At 41.9% G+C, this 15,601-nt stretch overlaps 1 protein-coding gene across 1 annotated transcript; it reads left to right on the top strand.

Annotated features, from left to right (window-relative positions):
• Positions 1–74: 74 nt before the first annotated feature.
• On the top strand, positions 75–14,986 carry MRPL30 (mitochondrial ribosomal protein L30). The gene is made up of 6 exons (XM_007521877.3): positions 75–169; positions 7,382–7,516; positions 9,465–9,545; positions 14,097–14,243; positions 14,460–14,533; positions 14,618–14,986. Exons 2-6 carry the CDS (start codon positions 7,466–7,468, stop codon positions 14,748–14,750), a joined length of 486 nt encoding a protein of 161 aa, XP_007521939.1. The 5' UTR covers positions 75–169; positions 7,382–7,465; the 3' UTR covers positions 14,751–14,986.
• The last annotated feature ends 615 nt before the right edge of the window (positions 14,987–15,601 follow it).

Here is a 15,601-nt window from a genome sequence, read left to right as displayed (position 1 = left end):
CCAACGCGCCCGCGCTTTTGTTTTACGTCATTTATTGATAGAGTCTAGACACCGGAACGCAAGTGCCGCAGCTCTCAGGTTGGTGGCAGGGTTTGAGTGCTGCGCTCTGTGGTCTTTGCTTAACTTCCTCTCCGGTGGTAACTTCCAGCCGGGCGACATTTAGCTGTGGGTGAGTGGATATGCGTGACAAGTAGTATTGCATTTTTCGCTAGAATTGTATTTCTGGGAACCCTATGCAGAAGCGGGATGATTTTTCTATAGTGGACTTTTAAGTGCGTGTTAGAGCGACCTAGATGGGCCTGGGTGCCGTTGCCTGGTCACCTGGTTCCCGGGTTCAAGAAACTCCTGGGTGCGAGTGTTTTCCCTCAGGCTGGCCGGCCGGGAGAGGCAGTGAGGTTTGTTTATTTCCACATGCCCTGCGCTTCTGCTTTAGTCCCTCACTTGACCTCCACTTTGGAGGAATGTACATAGGAGGTCACCTAATTTTCAGCAGTGCCGTGGACCACCACAGTGGATGAGCAGCAGGAGGGTCAGGGGTCTTGAAGGCAACCTCCCCTGTGGGTCAGGAGTCGGCGGGAGGGAGAACAGATAGACACCACACTCTATCTGGACTCATTTTAATAGTGAAACTGCATTAGCTTTTATACTTTTTTCAGGTTACATTCAGGTTGCCTAGACAACTAGCTCATAAAGAAGTAGAAATAAACATCATAGTCTTGTGATATATAACTATATATCACAACTATAACTGTAAAGAATGGTACAATACTTTGTATCGTCCTGTCCTCAGGGGAGGTCATACCCAGAATTGTTTTAGACTTTTGCTGAGGGCTATTTCTATCATTAATCTTCTATGGGGGGCATACAGATCTTTGCCTAGTGGACCACTGCTCATCTAGATCTGGTACAGTTTAACTATTAATCTTTCTTTGTTTCAATACGTCAACTTGTACGGGGGAGGCCTCAATCTCTGCATTCTTTCTTTGAGGGGCAGGTCATAACATGACTTCTTTTGTCCATCTATGCTGACCCACCTTCCCCACTTTCATACTGTAACTTTCAAATATGCCCCTGGGTAAGGGAGAGGGGGTGCTTCTGATTCTCCATTCCAACCAGGCACTGCCAAAGTGTTATTAATCAATTGTGACAGTATAATTATTTGTAACAATAACGGGGGGGGGGGGGAGAATGCGTCGTCCCACTCTCGTCCTTCTGCCCAGCTTCCTTGAAGTCTGAATGCAGGTCCAAAGGAGATGACCCTGTCAGGATCCCTGGTGAACTTTGATGGGGCACCGCACAGCAGCACATTGGCCATTTCGTGATTGACCTTCGGGGGTGGGGCTTAGCGCACCCCAAAGAGCACGCGGGCCTCCTTGCACCCCGGGGGTGGAGGTTGGCACCCCTGCCAGGTGTCAGGTGTCTCTCCTCTAGTCTCTTCCTCTCAGGTGTGTTATTCGCTATAGAAAGGAGAGGGGGAAAAGTGCAGCTAAACAGGCGCAGAGCCCAGTGATAGGCCCCTTGGCAAAATAAATAAAAGACTCACTTTGTAACCATGATTGGCTCACCTGCGACTCAGAGCTACCTGTTCTGTGTATTCTTGCCAAGAAATTTTGTTAGGCACTACTGATCTTAAAAAGCACATTTCTTGTTTTCCGACACCTGGACTTTTTGAAAGGGAGATTACACGCCTGCACTTTCAGTTCTGTTACAACACCTTTATTATTTATTTTAAATATTTTGTTTACTTTTATTAAAAAATTTTGATTTATTTATTCATGAGAAACGATAGGAGAGAGAGAAAGAATCAGACATCACTCTGGTACATGTGCTACCGGGCACTGAACGTGGGACCTCATGCTTGAGAGTCCAAAGCCTTATCCAGTGCGCCACCTCCCGGACCACTACACCACCTTTATTATAACATATATTTTGTCTCTGTAGAAAAGAAAACAGAGGCTGGGGAGATAGCGTGTTGGTTCTGCAAAGAGCCTTCCATGCTTGAAGCTCCCAAGGTCCCAGGTCAATCCCCAGCACTACCCTAAGCTAGAGCTAAGCAGTGCTCTGGAGGGAAAAAAAAAAAGAAAGAAAGAAAGAAAGAAAGAAAGAAAGATCTTCTTAAGGAGATACTACATCTATAATACTTTTTTTTGTTTGTTTATTTTCAGCTCTGGTTTATGGCGGTGCTTGGGGATTGAACCTGGGATTTTTGGTGCCTGGGGCATGAAAATCCTTTTGCAAACCACTACACTATCTCCCTAGCCCATGCATGACCATTGTTAAAAATAATAATAATAAAATAATTCCAAATCACTTTCTTCGTGCGAGGGTAGTGGTTTACAATACAGTTGTTGACACATGGGTTCTAAAGCTAATTTTTAACTAACAAGCAAACATTATTACAGGGCAAGTCATACATTGTTAGCCTGTTCTCCAGATGTTAAATGTTAAATGTTTTTCTGGTAATCACACAGTTTTTTTCTGTATGTGTGTGCAATCACAATCATTGTTTTTCTTTAATTTTTTTTCCTCCAGGGTTATTGCTGGTACTCTGTGCCTACACTACAAATCCACTGCTCCTGGAGGTCATTTGTCCCATTTTTGTTGCCCTTGTTATTGCTGCTGTTGGATAGGACAGACAGAAATCGAGAGGTGGGGGGAGAAAGATAAACAACTGCAGACCTGCTTCACCACTTGTGAAGCGACCTCCCCTGTAGGTGGGGAGCCAGGGGGCTTGAACTGGGCTTGAGCCCGGAAATTTATGCAGGTCCTTGCAATTCGTACCTTGTGCGCTTAACCCACTGCGCTGCTACTGCCCAGCACCCAATCACAGTCTTTTTTCAATGGCATCTTACTTCCCATATGAGGCATATATTTTCCTGTTTTTGCATCAGCGCAAGAAAAAAAAAAGTTGTACATAAGAGATAGTATAATTGCTACAAGACCCAAAAGTTACTGTTTATTTATTGCCACCAGATTTATTGCTGGAATTCTGCACCTATATGATCCTTCTTAATGCAGACTTCTTTTTTGTTTTAGATAGAGGCTAAGAGAGGGAGAATAGTCTTGGTAGGGGAGAGACACCACAGCACCGCACTACAGACTCCCCTGTGCCCATGCTCCTGTGTGGTAGTTGAGGTCTCTAACATGGGTCTTTGTACATGGTAAAATGTGTACTTTACCAGGTGAGCCATCTCCAGGCCCCTATGCATCTAAATTTTATTAAGAATAACCTTTATTAAAACATAATTTTTTGGGAGAAGGGCGGTAGCACAGCGGGTTAAGCACATGTGGCGCAAAGCGCAAGGTCCTGCCTAAGGATCCCGGTTCAAGCTGGGCCCCAGCTCCCCACCTGCAGGGGAGTCGCTTCACAGGCGGTGAAGCAGGTCTGCAGGTGTCTTATCTTTCTCTCCTGCTCTCTGTCTTCCCCTCCTCTCTCCATTTCTCTCTGTCCTATCCAACAATGATGACATCAATAACAATAATAACTACAACAATAAAACAACAAGGGCAGCAAAAGGGAATAAATAAATAGAAACATAATTTAAAAAAATTTATTTTTGTTATCTTTATTTACTGGATAGAGACAGCCAGAAATTGAGAGGGAAGGGGGTGATAGAGGAGAGAGAGACACCTGCAGCCCTGCTTCACCACTTGCAAAGCTTTCCCCCCCGCAGGTGGGGACCGGGGGCTCGAACTCAGGTCCTTGCACACTGTAATGTGTGCGCTTAACCGGGTGCGCCACCACCCAGGCCCTCAGAAACATAATTTTTTAAGATTTTATTTATTTCGTAAGAAATAACGTAGATTGGGAGTCCAGTGGTAGCGCAGTGGGTTAAGTGCATGTGGCGAAGGACCAGTGGAAGGATCCTGTTCGGGCTCCTGGATCCCCACCTGCAGGGGAGTCACTTCACAGGCGGTGAAGCAGGTCTGCAGGTGTGTCTATCTTTTTCATGCCCTCTCTTGTCTCCCCCTCCTCTCTCCATTTCTCTCTGTCTTATCCAACAACAACATCAATAATAACTACAACAGTAAAAAACAAGGGCAACAAAAGCGAATGAATAAATATTTTAAAAAAGAAGAAGAAAAGAAATAGGTAGATTGAGAAAAGGAGGGAGAAAGAAAGGCCAGAGTATCACTCTGACATATGCAGTGTAGGGGGTCAAATTCAGGACCTCATGCTTCTATGTCCATTTCTGTAGCCGTTATGCCACCTCCACTCACACTCAACTTGACTTTTGTTATAGTAATCATAATCATCTGACCTAATCACTGGTCAGATTCCTCTAATATTGTCCCTCTCCCCTTTTTAAAGATTTATTTTTGAGAAAACAAGATTGAAGGAGATTGAGAACCAGAGCATCACTCTGATAGGTGCCCTGAGTTCCAGGGATGGAATTTAGAACCTCATGCTTGAAAGTCCAGTGCATTACCCACTGTACCACCTCCCCAGCTGCATCCCCCACTTATTTATTTATTTTATTTAGGGGGTTGATGCTTTACAGTGTAGTCATTGTCACATGAATATAATTTCATTATGCACCCAGCCCCCACAGTTCTCTTCCATCCATCTCACCCCTCCTTCCTCCCCAGAGTTCCTTTCTTTGATACACTATACCATAAATGGTTTATGTTTCACTCTCTATTATTACACTCTGGGGAAAAGTCATTAAGCATAGAATATAAGGGGCAAAATGTTTTTCTCCACTTTTTTGAAGTTTTTTTTTTTTTTATCCTTATTTATTGGATAGAGACAGTCAGAAATCCATCAGAAGGGAGAGAGAGAGAGAAGAAGGAGACACCTACAACCCTGCTTTACCACTTGCAAAACTTTCCCCTACAGGTGGGGACCCGGGGGCTCGAAACTGGGTCCTTGCACATTGCAACATGTGCGCTCAACCAGGTGTGCCACCACCCGCCCCGAGGTTTTTTTTTTTTTTTTTTTTTTGCCTCCAGGGTTATTGCTGGGGTTCAGTGCCTGCACCATGAATCCACCGCTCCTGGAGGCCATTTTTTCCCCCTTTTGTTGCCCCTGTTGTTGTAGCCTTGTTGTGGTTATTATTGTTGCCATTGTTGATGTTGTTCGTTGTTGGATAGGACAGAGAGAAATGGAGAGAGGAGGGTAAGACAGAGAGGGGGAAAGAAAGATAGACACCTGCAGACCTGCTTCACCTCCTGTGAAGCGACTCCCCTGCAGGTGGGGAGCCGGGGGCTCCAACCGGGGTCCTTGCGCTTTGCGCCACATGCGCCTAACCCACTGCGCTACCACCCGACCCCCTCGAGGTTTGTTTTTTATCATAGCTCTGTTTAGCTCTGGTTTATGGTGGTGCTGGTGCTTGAATCTGGCGCTTTTGGTGCCTCAGGCATGAGAGTTCTTTTTTTCTTTTTAAAATTTTTTTTATGTATTTTATTTATTTTCCCTTTTGTTGTTTGATTGTTGTAGTTATTATTATGGTTGTTACTGATGTCGTCATTGTTAGATATGACAGAGAGAAATAAGAGTGTTGTGAAATAAAATTACAAGATTTGAAGCCTCTCAAGTTCCTTTCAGCTCTGTAATTTTCTATGATTTTTTTTTTTTTTTTTTTTAACCAGAGCACTGCTCAGCTCTGGCTTATGGTGGTATGGGGGATTGAACCTGGGACTTCGTAGCCTCAGACATGAGAGTCTCTTTACATAACCATTATGCTATCTACCCCCACCCTTTTCTGTAATTCTTTAACAAAGTATTCATCTATTAATTTAATTTTATTTGTTCAGCTCTGGCATATGGTGATAAGTAGGATTTGAACCTGAGACCTCTTGTGCCTCTCACATGAAAGCCTGTTGTGCTACGACTATCCACCTGACCCAGAATTTTTTAATCTTGCCTTGTTGATGAAGATTTATTTATTTTTAAGTACTTAAAATTAACAAAATGATTTCAGGAACCAGGAGGTCGCACCCTCTGTTGAATGCACGTGTCACTATGTTCAAGTCCCGGCACCGTCTGCAGACGGAAAGCTTGTAGAGTGCAGAAGTAGTGCTTCAGGGCCTCCCACTTGATTTCTTCTCTGTTCAATAAAAATAAATATATAGGGTAGGGCAGTAGCGCAGCGGGTTAAGCACATGTGGTGAGAAGCGCAAGGACCAGCAGAAGATTCCCAGTTCGAGCCCCCGGCTCCCCACCTGCAGGGAAATTTCTTCACAGGCTGTGAAGCAGGTCTGCAGGTGTCTATCTTTCTCTCCCCCTCTCTGTCTTCCCCTCCTCTCTCCATTTCTCTCTGTCCTATCCAATAACAACGACAACAATAATAACCACAACAACCTTAAACAACAGGGCAACAAAAGGAAAAAGAAATAGTCTCCAGGAGCAGTGGATTCGTGGTTCAGGCACCCAGTCTCAGCAATAACCCTGGAAGCAAAAAAAAAAAAAAAAAAAGTGTGTGTGTTTTACTTCATTAGAGTTCAGTGCACCACTTTCGCAGATGCAGTGCCAGAGATCGAATTCAGTAGTTCACACGCACAAGTTCTGCCTTTTGCCTGCTTAGCTATCTTCCCAGCTACTAAAGATGTTTTATTTTGTAGCCATGGTTTCGTTGCTCTCTCTTCTTTTTACATATATATATTTATTTATTTATTTTCCCTTTTGTTGCCCTTGTTTTCATTGTTGTTGTAGTTATTGTTGTCATTAATGTTGTTGTTGTTGGATAGGACAGAGAGGAGGGGGAAGATAGAGAGTGGGAGAGATAGACACCTGCTAACCTGCTTCACCGCCTGTGAAGGTTCTCCCCTGCAGATGGGGAACTGAGGGCTTCAACCGGGATCCTTAGGCCAGTCCTTGCGCTTCGCGCCACGTGCGCTTAACCCACTGCACTACCGTCCAACCCCCCCATTGCTCTCTCTTCTATAGGGTGTTAGGTTGGAACTGTGTATCTGGCGAAACAGGTAACTAACTTCTCAGGTGAGGTAACCTGCCTGCCCTAAACATTTCTGTTTATTTATTTTTACCAGAGCATTGCTCAGCTCTGGTTTATGGTGGTGTGGGGGGATTGAACCTGGAACTTTGGAGCCTCAGGCATGAGAGTCACTTTGCATAACCATTATGCAATCTACCCCTGCCCCTGAAACATTTCTTAAATTATAGTAACCCCTATTTTCTTTCTTTCTCTTTTTGTCTCCTTTCTTTATTTCTTTACTTTTTAAACCAACCTAGAATCTGATGCATTCGATAAATATGTAATATGGTTAATATGTAGTTGCTATCTGTGGTCTTGCTGAACTCTGAATAAAATACTTAACTGACCTAATTCTTGCCCTTGTATTAAAATGCCAACATTTTACTGCTGAACTTCAATCAGGTTTACAACTGATTTAATTGTTTACTTTTTTAATACTATAACAGGAAGGGCCTATTTATTTTCAAGACATACTTGGCCTATGGATCTATCTCCTACTTCTTACAGTTTCTAGAGAAGTTACTACACTCATGGCAGGGATTTTGCGTTCAATAGTTCAAAGATCACCAGGCACACTGCAAGTAAGTATGTCTTGTCTTTATTTCTTTATTACTGTAATTTTTTTTTTTGCCTCCAGGGTTATTGCTGGGGCTCAGTGCCTGCACCACGAATCCATTGCTCCTAGAAGCCATATATTTTTTTTCCCTTTTGTTGCCCTTGTTGTTTTATCGTTGTTGTGGTTATTATTATTGCTGTCGTTATTGTTGGATAGGACAGAGAGAAATGGAGAGGGGAGGGGAAGACAGGGGGAGAGAAAGACAGACACCTGCAGACCTGCTTCACCACTTGTGAAGCAACTCTCCTGGAGGTGAGGAGCCGTGGGCTTGAACAGGGATTCTTACGCCGGCCCTTGTGCTTCGTGCCACCTGCGCTGAATTCGCTGTGCTACTGCTGGACCCCGTATTGTAATTTTTTTTCTAAATATTTATATTTATTTATTCCCTTTTGTTGCCCTTGTTGTTTTACTGTTGTAGTTATTATTGTTGTTGTCGTTGTTGGATAGGACAGAGAGAAATGGAGAGAGGAGGGGAAGACAGAGAGGAGGAGAGAAAGATAGACACCTGCAGACCTGCTTCACCGCCTGTGAAGCGACTCCCCTGCAGGTGGGGAGCCGGGGTTCGAACCGGGATCCTTATGCCGGTCCTTGTTCTTTGCGCCACCTGCGCTTAACCCGCTGCACTACAGCCCGACTCCCTGTAATTTTTTTTTTAATCCAAGCACTGCTCAGCTTTGGTTTATGGCGGTGCAGGGGATTGAACCTGGGATTTTGGAGCCTCAAGCATGAGAGTCTCTTTACATAATGATTATGCTATTTACTCCGCCTCCCCTCACCTGCCCATGAATCGTTTTTTCTTTAACAGCTTGAGAGAAATAGCACTTGAAGATTGTAGAAAGAGCACTAGATTAGGAAATAAAAGTGATGGGATTGCTGGGACTGGAGGAAAAACTGAAAACTCATTTTTGGCTTTTTTTTTTTTTTTTTACTTTCTATTGTTGAAAATTTAAGTATTGCATGTTGTCTGGAACAGAGGTTGACAAACCTACATGCTATTTCAGCCTGCCCACCACCCATTTTTATAAGTAAAGTTTTGTTAGAGCATAGCCATGCCCATTTGTCTAGGTATTACTTTCACCCTAAAGAGCAACCAGTTGAGGGAGCTGGGTGGTGGCGCACCTGATTAAGCGCACGTTACAATGTGTAAGGACCCAGGATAGAGCTCCTTGGTCCCCACCTTCAGAGGGGAAGCTTTCCAAGTAGTGAAGCATAGTGAAGCAGTGTTGCAGGTGTCTTTCATTCTCCCTCTCTCTTTTTTAAAAATTTTTTAAATTAATTATTTAATTTATTTTCCTTTTTGTTACCCTTGTTTTTTATTGTTGTTGTAGTTATTAATGTCGTCGTTGTTAGATAAGACAGAGAGAAATGGAGAGAGGAGGGGAAGGCAGAGAGGAGGAGAGAAAGACACCTGAGACCTGCTTTACCGCCTGTGAAGCAACCTCCCTGCAGGTGGCGAGCCAGAGGCTCAAACCGGGATCCTTACACGGGTCCTTGCACTTTGTGCCATGTGCACTTAACCCGATGTGCTACTGCCCGACTCCCTCTCTCTATCAGCTCTTCCCTTTCTGTTTCTGACAGTCTCTATCCAATAAATAAAGATAATAAAACCTAAAAGAACAACAAAAAAAAAGAGCAACCAGTTGAGATTGGCAAAAGAAACAATATGATCTCCAAACATGGAAGTATTCACTCTCTTGTCCTTTACTGAAAAATACTACAAATTCCTGTTCTAATAGATGTATGTATATGTTTGCCTTATATGTTAGTGAATATATACATTCAGCTAGAAGACTAAGATAAACATTTTATAGTTATTAGGTAAGAACAGACTTTATGTCAACTAAAATTGGTATGTGTGGAATTCTATGCTAGACAGGGTTCTGAGAAAACTAATGTCTTGTGTTACATTTTAGACTGTGCCAAAAGGTGTGGAATCTCTCATCTGTACAGATTGGATTCGTCACAAATTTACCAAGTCAAGAATTCCAGATAAAGTAAGAACAAAGTTTTTTTTTTCTTCTTAATGTTACTGTTTTTAAGAACATGTGATATTTTAAAAGGTACCTGTTTTGTAATATTGAAAATATGTTGGGGTTCAGGCGGTGGCACACTGGGCTGAGCACACATAGTACAAAGCGCAAGGACCCACGCAAGGATCCTGCCTCTAGTACTCAGGCCCTGCCTGCAGGAAGGATACTTCACAAGTGGTGAGGTGTCTCTCTTTCTTTTTTTTTTTCCTTTGCCTTCAGGGTTATTGCCAGCACTACAAAGCCGTTGCTCCTGGTGAATATTTTTCCCTTTTTTTAAAAAATTAATTGAGAGGAAAGGGGAAGAGAAATAGATACCTGCAGACCCGCTTTACCGCTTAGGAAGTGACCTGCTTGTAGGTGGGGAGCCAGGGGCTCAAACTAGGATTCTTGTACAGGTCCTTGTGCTTTGTACTAGGTGCGCTTAACCTGATGCGCCACTGCCCAGCCCCCTCTCTCCCTCTCTTATCTCCCCTCTTGTAATTTCTCTCTGGCCTGTCCAATAAAATGAAAAAAAATGGCTGCCAGGAGCAGTGGATTCGTAGTGCAGGAACTGAGCCCCAATGATAACTCTGGAGGCAAAAATATATATATATGTTAAATTATTCATAGATGTAGGTAGTACCAAAGAATTTGAAACAGGATCAATTGGAGATCATTAAGATAGCTCATCTGGGAGGATCCCTGGCTTTTGGGGGTTTTCCCCCCTTCCCCCTGTTTTGTTTCCTTTACCAGAGCACTGCTCATCTCTGGCATATAGTGGTATGGGAAATTGAACCTGGGACTTTACATCCTCAGCTTGAGAGTTTCTTTGATATACTTACCACCAGGGCTTCCCTGGGATTTTGTTCCTGCATAATTCTGCCATTCCCAGCAGACTTTTTATAAAGTGCTAGCACTGAGCTCCACTGCAATAGTCCTGGTGGCAAGATAAATAAATAATGAGTTGGCAAAATTGTTCCTTTGGATAGTGTGCTGCTTTGCCAGGCATGGAACTCTGGTTCAATACTGGCTTCTACTGCACAGGAGGAAGTTTTGCTGTTGTGGAGTCTTTCCCTTTCTCTAAAGAAGTGATCTGGGAGCAGTGAAATCCTAAATGACAGCAACAAAAGGTTTGAACCCTGGCACACCATGGGAGTGCTATGGCACTCAAAGGGAAGCTCCACTGTTACAGTGTCTCTGCCTCTCTTGTCTGAATGACGACCTGGCCAGAGACTGGTGAAATTGTGCGAGTACCAGGTCCCATGACTGACTGTAAATAGCAACAATACAGATAATATTCAAAAGTATTTATTGAGTGGTTGATATTAAATTGCTAAATAAGTGGTCTGGGAGGTGGCACAGTGAATAAAGCACTGGATTCTCAAGCATGAAGTCCCGAGTTCCAATCCCGGGCAGCACATGTACCAAAGTGATGTCTAGTTCTTTCTCTCCTATCTTTATCATTAATAAGTAAATAAAATAAATAAATTGCTAAACGAAAACAGCAGCCAGAAAGGCATTATATGAGCTGTTCACATCTTTCAACACACACAGCAACAAAGGATGTGTAAGATGCTGACAATAGTTGTCTCTATATGGGTGGAGTTAGGCTTTTAATTTTTTTTTTCCTTATGTACATTTGACCATGTACTTGAGCCCATGGCCACCTATGGGAGCAAAATGCAAAGGGGAAGACTCATGGGCAGTGAAGCAGTGCCTCCATTTTTGCCTTGGAGATTGATCTCTCTTTCTTTCTCTCTCTCTTTTAAATTTTTAAAAAATATTTATTTATTCCCTTTTGTTGCCCTTGTTGTTTTATTGTTGTAGTTATTGTTGTTGTTATTGGTGTCGTCATTATTGGATATGACAGAGAGAAATGGAGAGGGGAGGAGAAGACAGAAAGGGGGAGAGAAAGATAGACACCTGCAGACCTGCTTCACCACCTGTGAAGCGACTCCCCTGCAGTTGGGGAACCGGGATCCTTACGCCAGTCCTTGTGCTTTCTTTTTCTCTTAATATAGACAGAAATTGAGAGGGATGGGGAAAATAGAGAGGGAAAGAGAAGAGAGACACACATGCAGGGCTGGCAAGACCACATGATGTTTTTTTCAAAAGACTTTCTTGCCTGAGGCTCTGGGCCCTCAGGTTCAGTCCCCAGCACCACCATAAGCCAGAGTTGAGCTGTGTTCTGTTCTGTGTCCCTCTGTATCTTCCTCTCTGTATCTCTCTCTCATGATAATAAAATAAAATATTGGGTGTGGGTGGATAGCATAATGGTTATGCAAAGAAACTCTCATGCTTGAGGCTCCAAAATCCCTGCACCCCATAAGCCAGAGCTGAGCCATGCTCTAGTTAAAAAGAAAAAATAGATTATTAGTGTTAGCATTGTATGCAGTAGCATATAGCATCTTGTTTATTTAGTTACATATTTTGTTTTATTACTCTTCTTTAGAATATATGCCTTAATATTTTTATAAATATTAATTTATTAATGAGTGAGAAACAGGAGGAGGAGAGAACAAGAGTATCACTCTGACACACATGATGCAAGGGATTGAATTCGGGAGTTTATTTTGAGAATTCAGCACTTTTAACCACTGTAGCATCTCCCCAACATCTTTAGTTATTTTCTTAAGAAAAAAAAATGGTGACTTCACCGTTTTCAGCCGATCTTGGATGGGCCTTGAAAAAATCATGTTGAGTGAAATAAGTCAGAAATAGAAGGATGAATATGGGATGATCTCACTCTCAGGCAGAAGTTGAAAAACAAGAGCAGAAAAGAAAACAGAAGTAGAACCCGAAATGGAATTGGCATATCGCACCAAAGTAAAAGTAGAAGACTCTGGGGTGGGTGGGTGGGTGAGGAGAACACAGGTCCATGAAGGATGATAAATGACCTAGTGGGGGTTGTATTGTTAAATGGGAAACTGGAGGATGTTATGCATGTACAAACTATTGTATTTACTGTTGAATGTAAAACATTAATTCCCCAATAAAGAAATTAAAAAAAAAAAAGATGGATGTGACCTTTTGATTTTTTTTTCCTCAGTATTACATCTGGTGCTACAATGTACATCCTTTTTTTTTTCCCCCAATACACTGTATGTATTTATGTTTCTGTGGACTGACTTCCTAGAACCTTTTGATTCTTAGAAAATCAAAATGTCAGTGTTTTTTTTATCCACTGTAGTGATTTGTCTGTACTATCATAGTATTTTAAAAAAATATTTATTTATTCCCTTTTGTTGCCCTTGGTTTATTGTTGTTACTGATGTCGTTGTTGGATAGGACAGAGAAATGGAAAGAGGAGGGGAAGAGAAAGATAGACACCTGCAGACCTGCTTCACCACTTGTTAGGTGACTCCCCTGCAGGTGGGGGGGGGCCAGGTGGGGAGCCAGCCAGGCGCTCGAACCGGGATCCTTAGTGGGTCTTTGTGCTTTGCGCCACCTGCGTTTAACCCGCTGCGCTACCACCTGACACCTGTCATAATACTTCTTAAAAATATTTATGTATTTCCCCTTTTGCTGCCCTTTTTTAAAAAAAAAAATTGTTGTTGTAGTTATTATTGTTGTTTTTATTGATGTCTTTGTTGTTAGATAGGACAGAGAGGAATGAGAGAGGAAGGGAAGACGGGGGGAGAGAAAGGTAGACCTGCTTCACTGCCTGTGGAGCGACTCACCTGCAGGTGGGGAGCGGGGGCTCAAACCAGGATCCTTACGCTGGTCCTTGGGCTTTGCGCCATTCACGCCACATGCGCTTAATCTGCTGCGCTACCGGCGACTCCCGTCATAATGCTTTTTAAAGCTTCATTAATAGTGAATCAGGCCTACAGGTTTCATTCTCTCTCCTTATTAACCCCCCCAGCCCCAGTTTCTCTTGGTTTTATCAAACAAAATAAAAAGGAAAAAATATTTTTAATGAAACAACAACAAAAAACACTTTGATTATTTTTCTAAAAAAGTTTGAAAATCTTAGACTTCATATAGCTGAGAAATCAGACTAGTAGAAATGTTCATCTTGAGGATGATGGTTATAAAAAATTATGAGGTCGTTAGTAGCTTGGGATTTACAAAAAAAAAAAAAAACAGTTTGGGATTTAAAAAAGAAAAAAAAAAGGGTATAGGTTGAGGAGCCGGGTGGTAGTACACCTAGTTGAGCATACATGTTAACAATGCACAAGGACCCAGGTTCAAGTCCCTGGCCCCCACTTGCAGGGGGAAAGCTTTGCTAGTGGTGAAACAGTGCTGCAGGTGTCTCCCTTTCTCTCTCCCTCTCTATCTGACCTATCCTCTTGATTTGTGACTGTCTTTATCCAATAAGTCAATAAAGATGAAAGAAAGGAAGAAACTGTAGGTTGAAATTTTATCACTTAAAATTCTTTTTTTTGATGATAAGAGAACCTAGTGGGGGTTGTATTGTTATATGGGAAACTGGGGAATGTTAAGCATGTACAAACTATTGTATTTACTGTTGAATGTAAAACACTAATTCCCCAATAAAGAAATAAAAAATTTTTTAAAATTCTTTCTTTCTAGGTATTTCAGCCTACACCTGAAGATCATGAAAAGTATGGTGGAGACCCACAGAACCCTCACAAACTACATATTGTTACCAGAATAAAAAGCACAAAAAGACGTCCGTATTGGGAAAAAGACATAATAAAGATGCTTGGATTGGAAAAAGTATGCAACCACTTTTAGTCATTTTAGTGTTTTTGTTTTAAATTTGATACTTTAAAATTGTAATGTATAGCTTTATTATTTTGCTTTTGTTCAATTATTTTACTTAATGTGATACGTTTGAAAGTTTGATGTAATCATAATGAGCCTTCAGTTTAATCGAAACATGGGATCATCTGCTTTTGAAATTGATTGGCAGCACTGTCTTCTTTATTTTAGGCACATACTCCTCAAGTTCATAAGAATATCCCTTCAGTGAATGCAAAACTGAAAGTGGTTAAACATTTAATAAGGTTTGTTATATGTTATTTTAATATTTTTAAACATCTATTATTCATTATAATTCTAAAGTTTTTTTTTTTATTTTTTTGTCACAGAATCCAGCCTCTGAAATTACCACAAGGACTTCCAACAGAGGAGGATATGGATACCACGTGCCTCAAGAGCACTGGGGAATTAGTGCTGAAGTGGAACCTAGCCCCTGTGGAACAAAAAATGATTAAGTCCTAATACCAGAACCATTTGAGATTAAGAAACACAAATCATTTTATTTAAAGGCAGCAAGAAAGTGTTTTTTAAATGTATTTCAGGGGCTGGGGAGATAATGCAGAGGCTGCAAGTAAGACTTTAATGCCTGGGGCTCTAGATGCCACAGCCTCTGTCCCTGCCATCACCATACGCCGCAGCTGAGCAGTGATCTCTCAGGTGTCTGGAAATAAAACTTGAAAATAAATAGATAAAATATATTTTAAGCAGTAGTTATTTTCACTAACTATGGTCTCATTCTTCCTTTCAGTTTTAGATGTTTTTCTGTTATTACTCAGTTTATTTCTCTCCCCTTCCTCTATAGTAGTTTCATTATAACATGGCTAAGAATGGTATTGATAGGTGCCAGGTGGTGTCGCACCTGGTTAAGCACACATTAACATGTGTGCAAGGACCCAGGTTCATCCCAGTCCCCACCTGCAAGCTTCACCAGTAGTGAAGTAGGGCTGCGTGTATTTCTCTCTCTTTCTCTCTCTACCTCCCCCTCTCGTCAATTTCTCTCTGTCTCTATCCAATAATAAATAGATAAATTAATTTAAAAAGAATGGCATTGATTGAATAGTGTGCAAAGATCAGGGTTCAAGCTTCATGAGCAGTAAAATAGCATAGCAGGTGTCTTCCTACCTCTTTCCCTCCCCTCTCAATTTATATTAAAAAAAATAAATTAGGGACCACATGCTTGAGAGTTCAATGCTTTATCCACCATGCCACCTCCTGGACCACTGATCCTAAAATTCTTGCTTCTTCCCCTCCCTCTAGGTATCTTAAATAGAAATAGAGCATTGATGAAACTTAGGCCAACTTTATAACTAGAA

This window comes from Erinaceus europaeus, chromosome 3 (genome assembly GCF_950295315.1).
Source record: "Erinaceus europaeus chromosome 3, mEriEur2.1, whole genome shotgun sequence".
Lineage (NCBI taxonomy): Eukaryota > Metazoa > Chordata > Mammalia > Eulipotyphla > Erinaceidae > Erinaceus > Erinaceus europaeus.
This window is presented reverse-complemented; position numbering and strand designations above follow the sequence as displayed.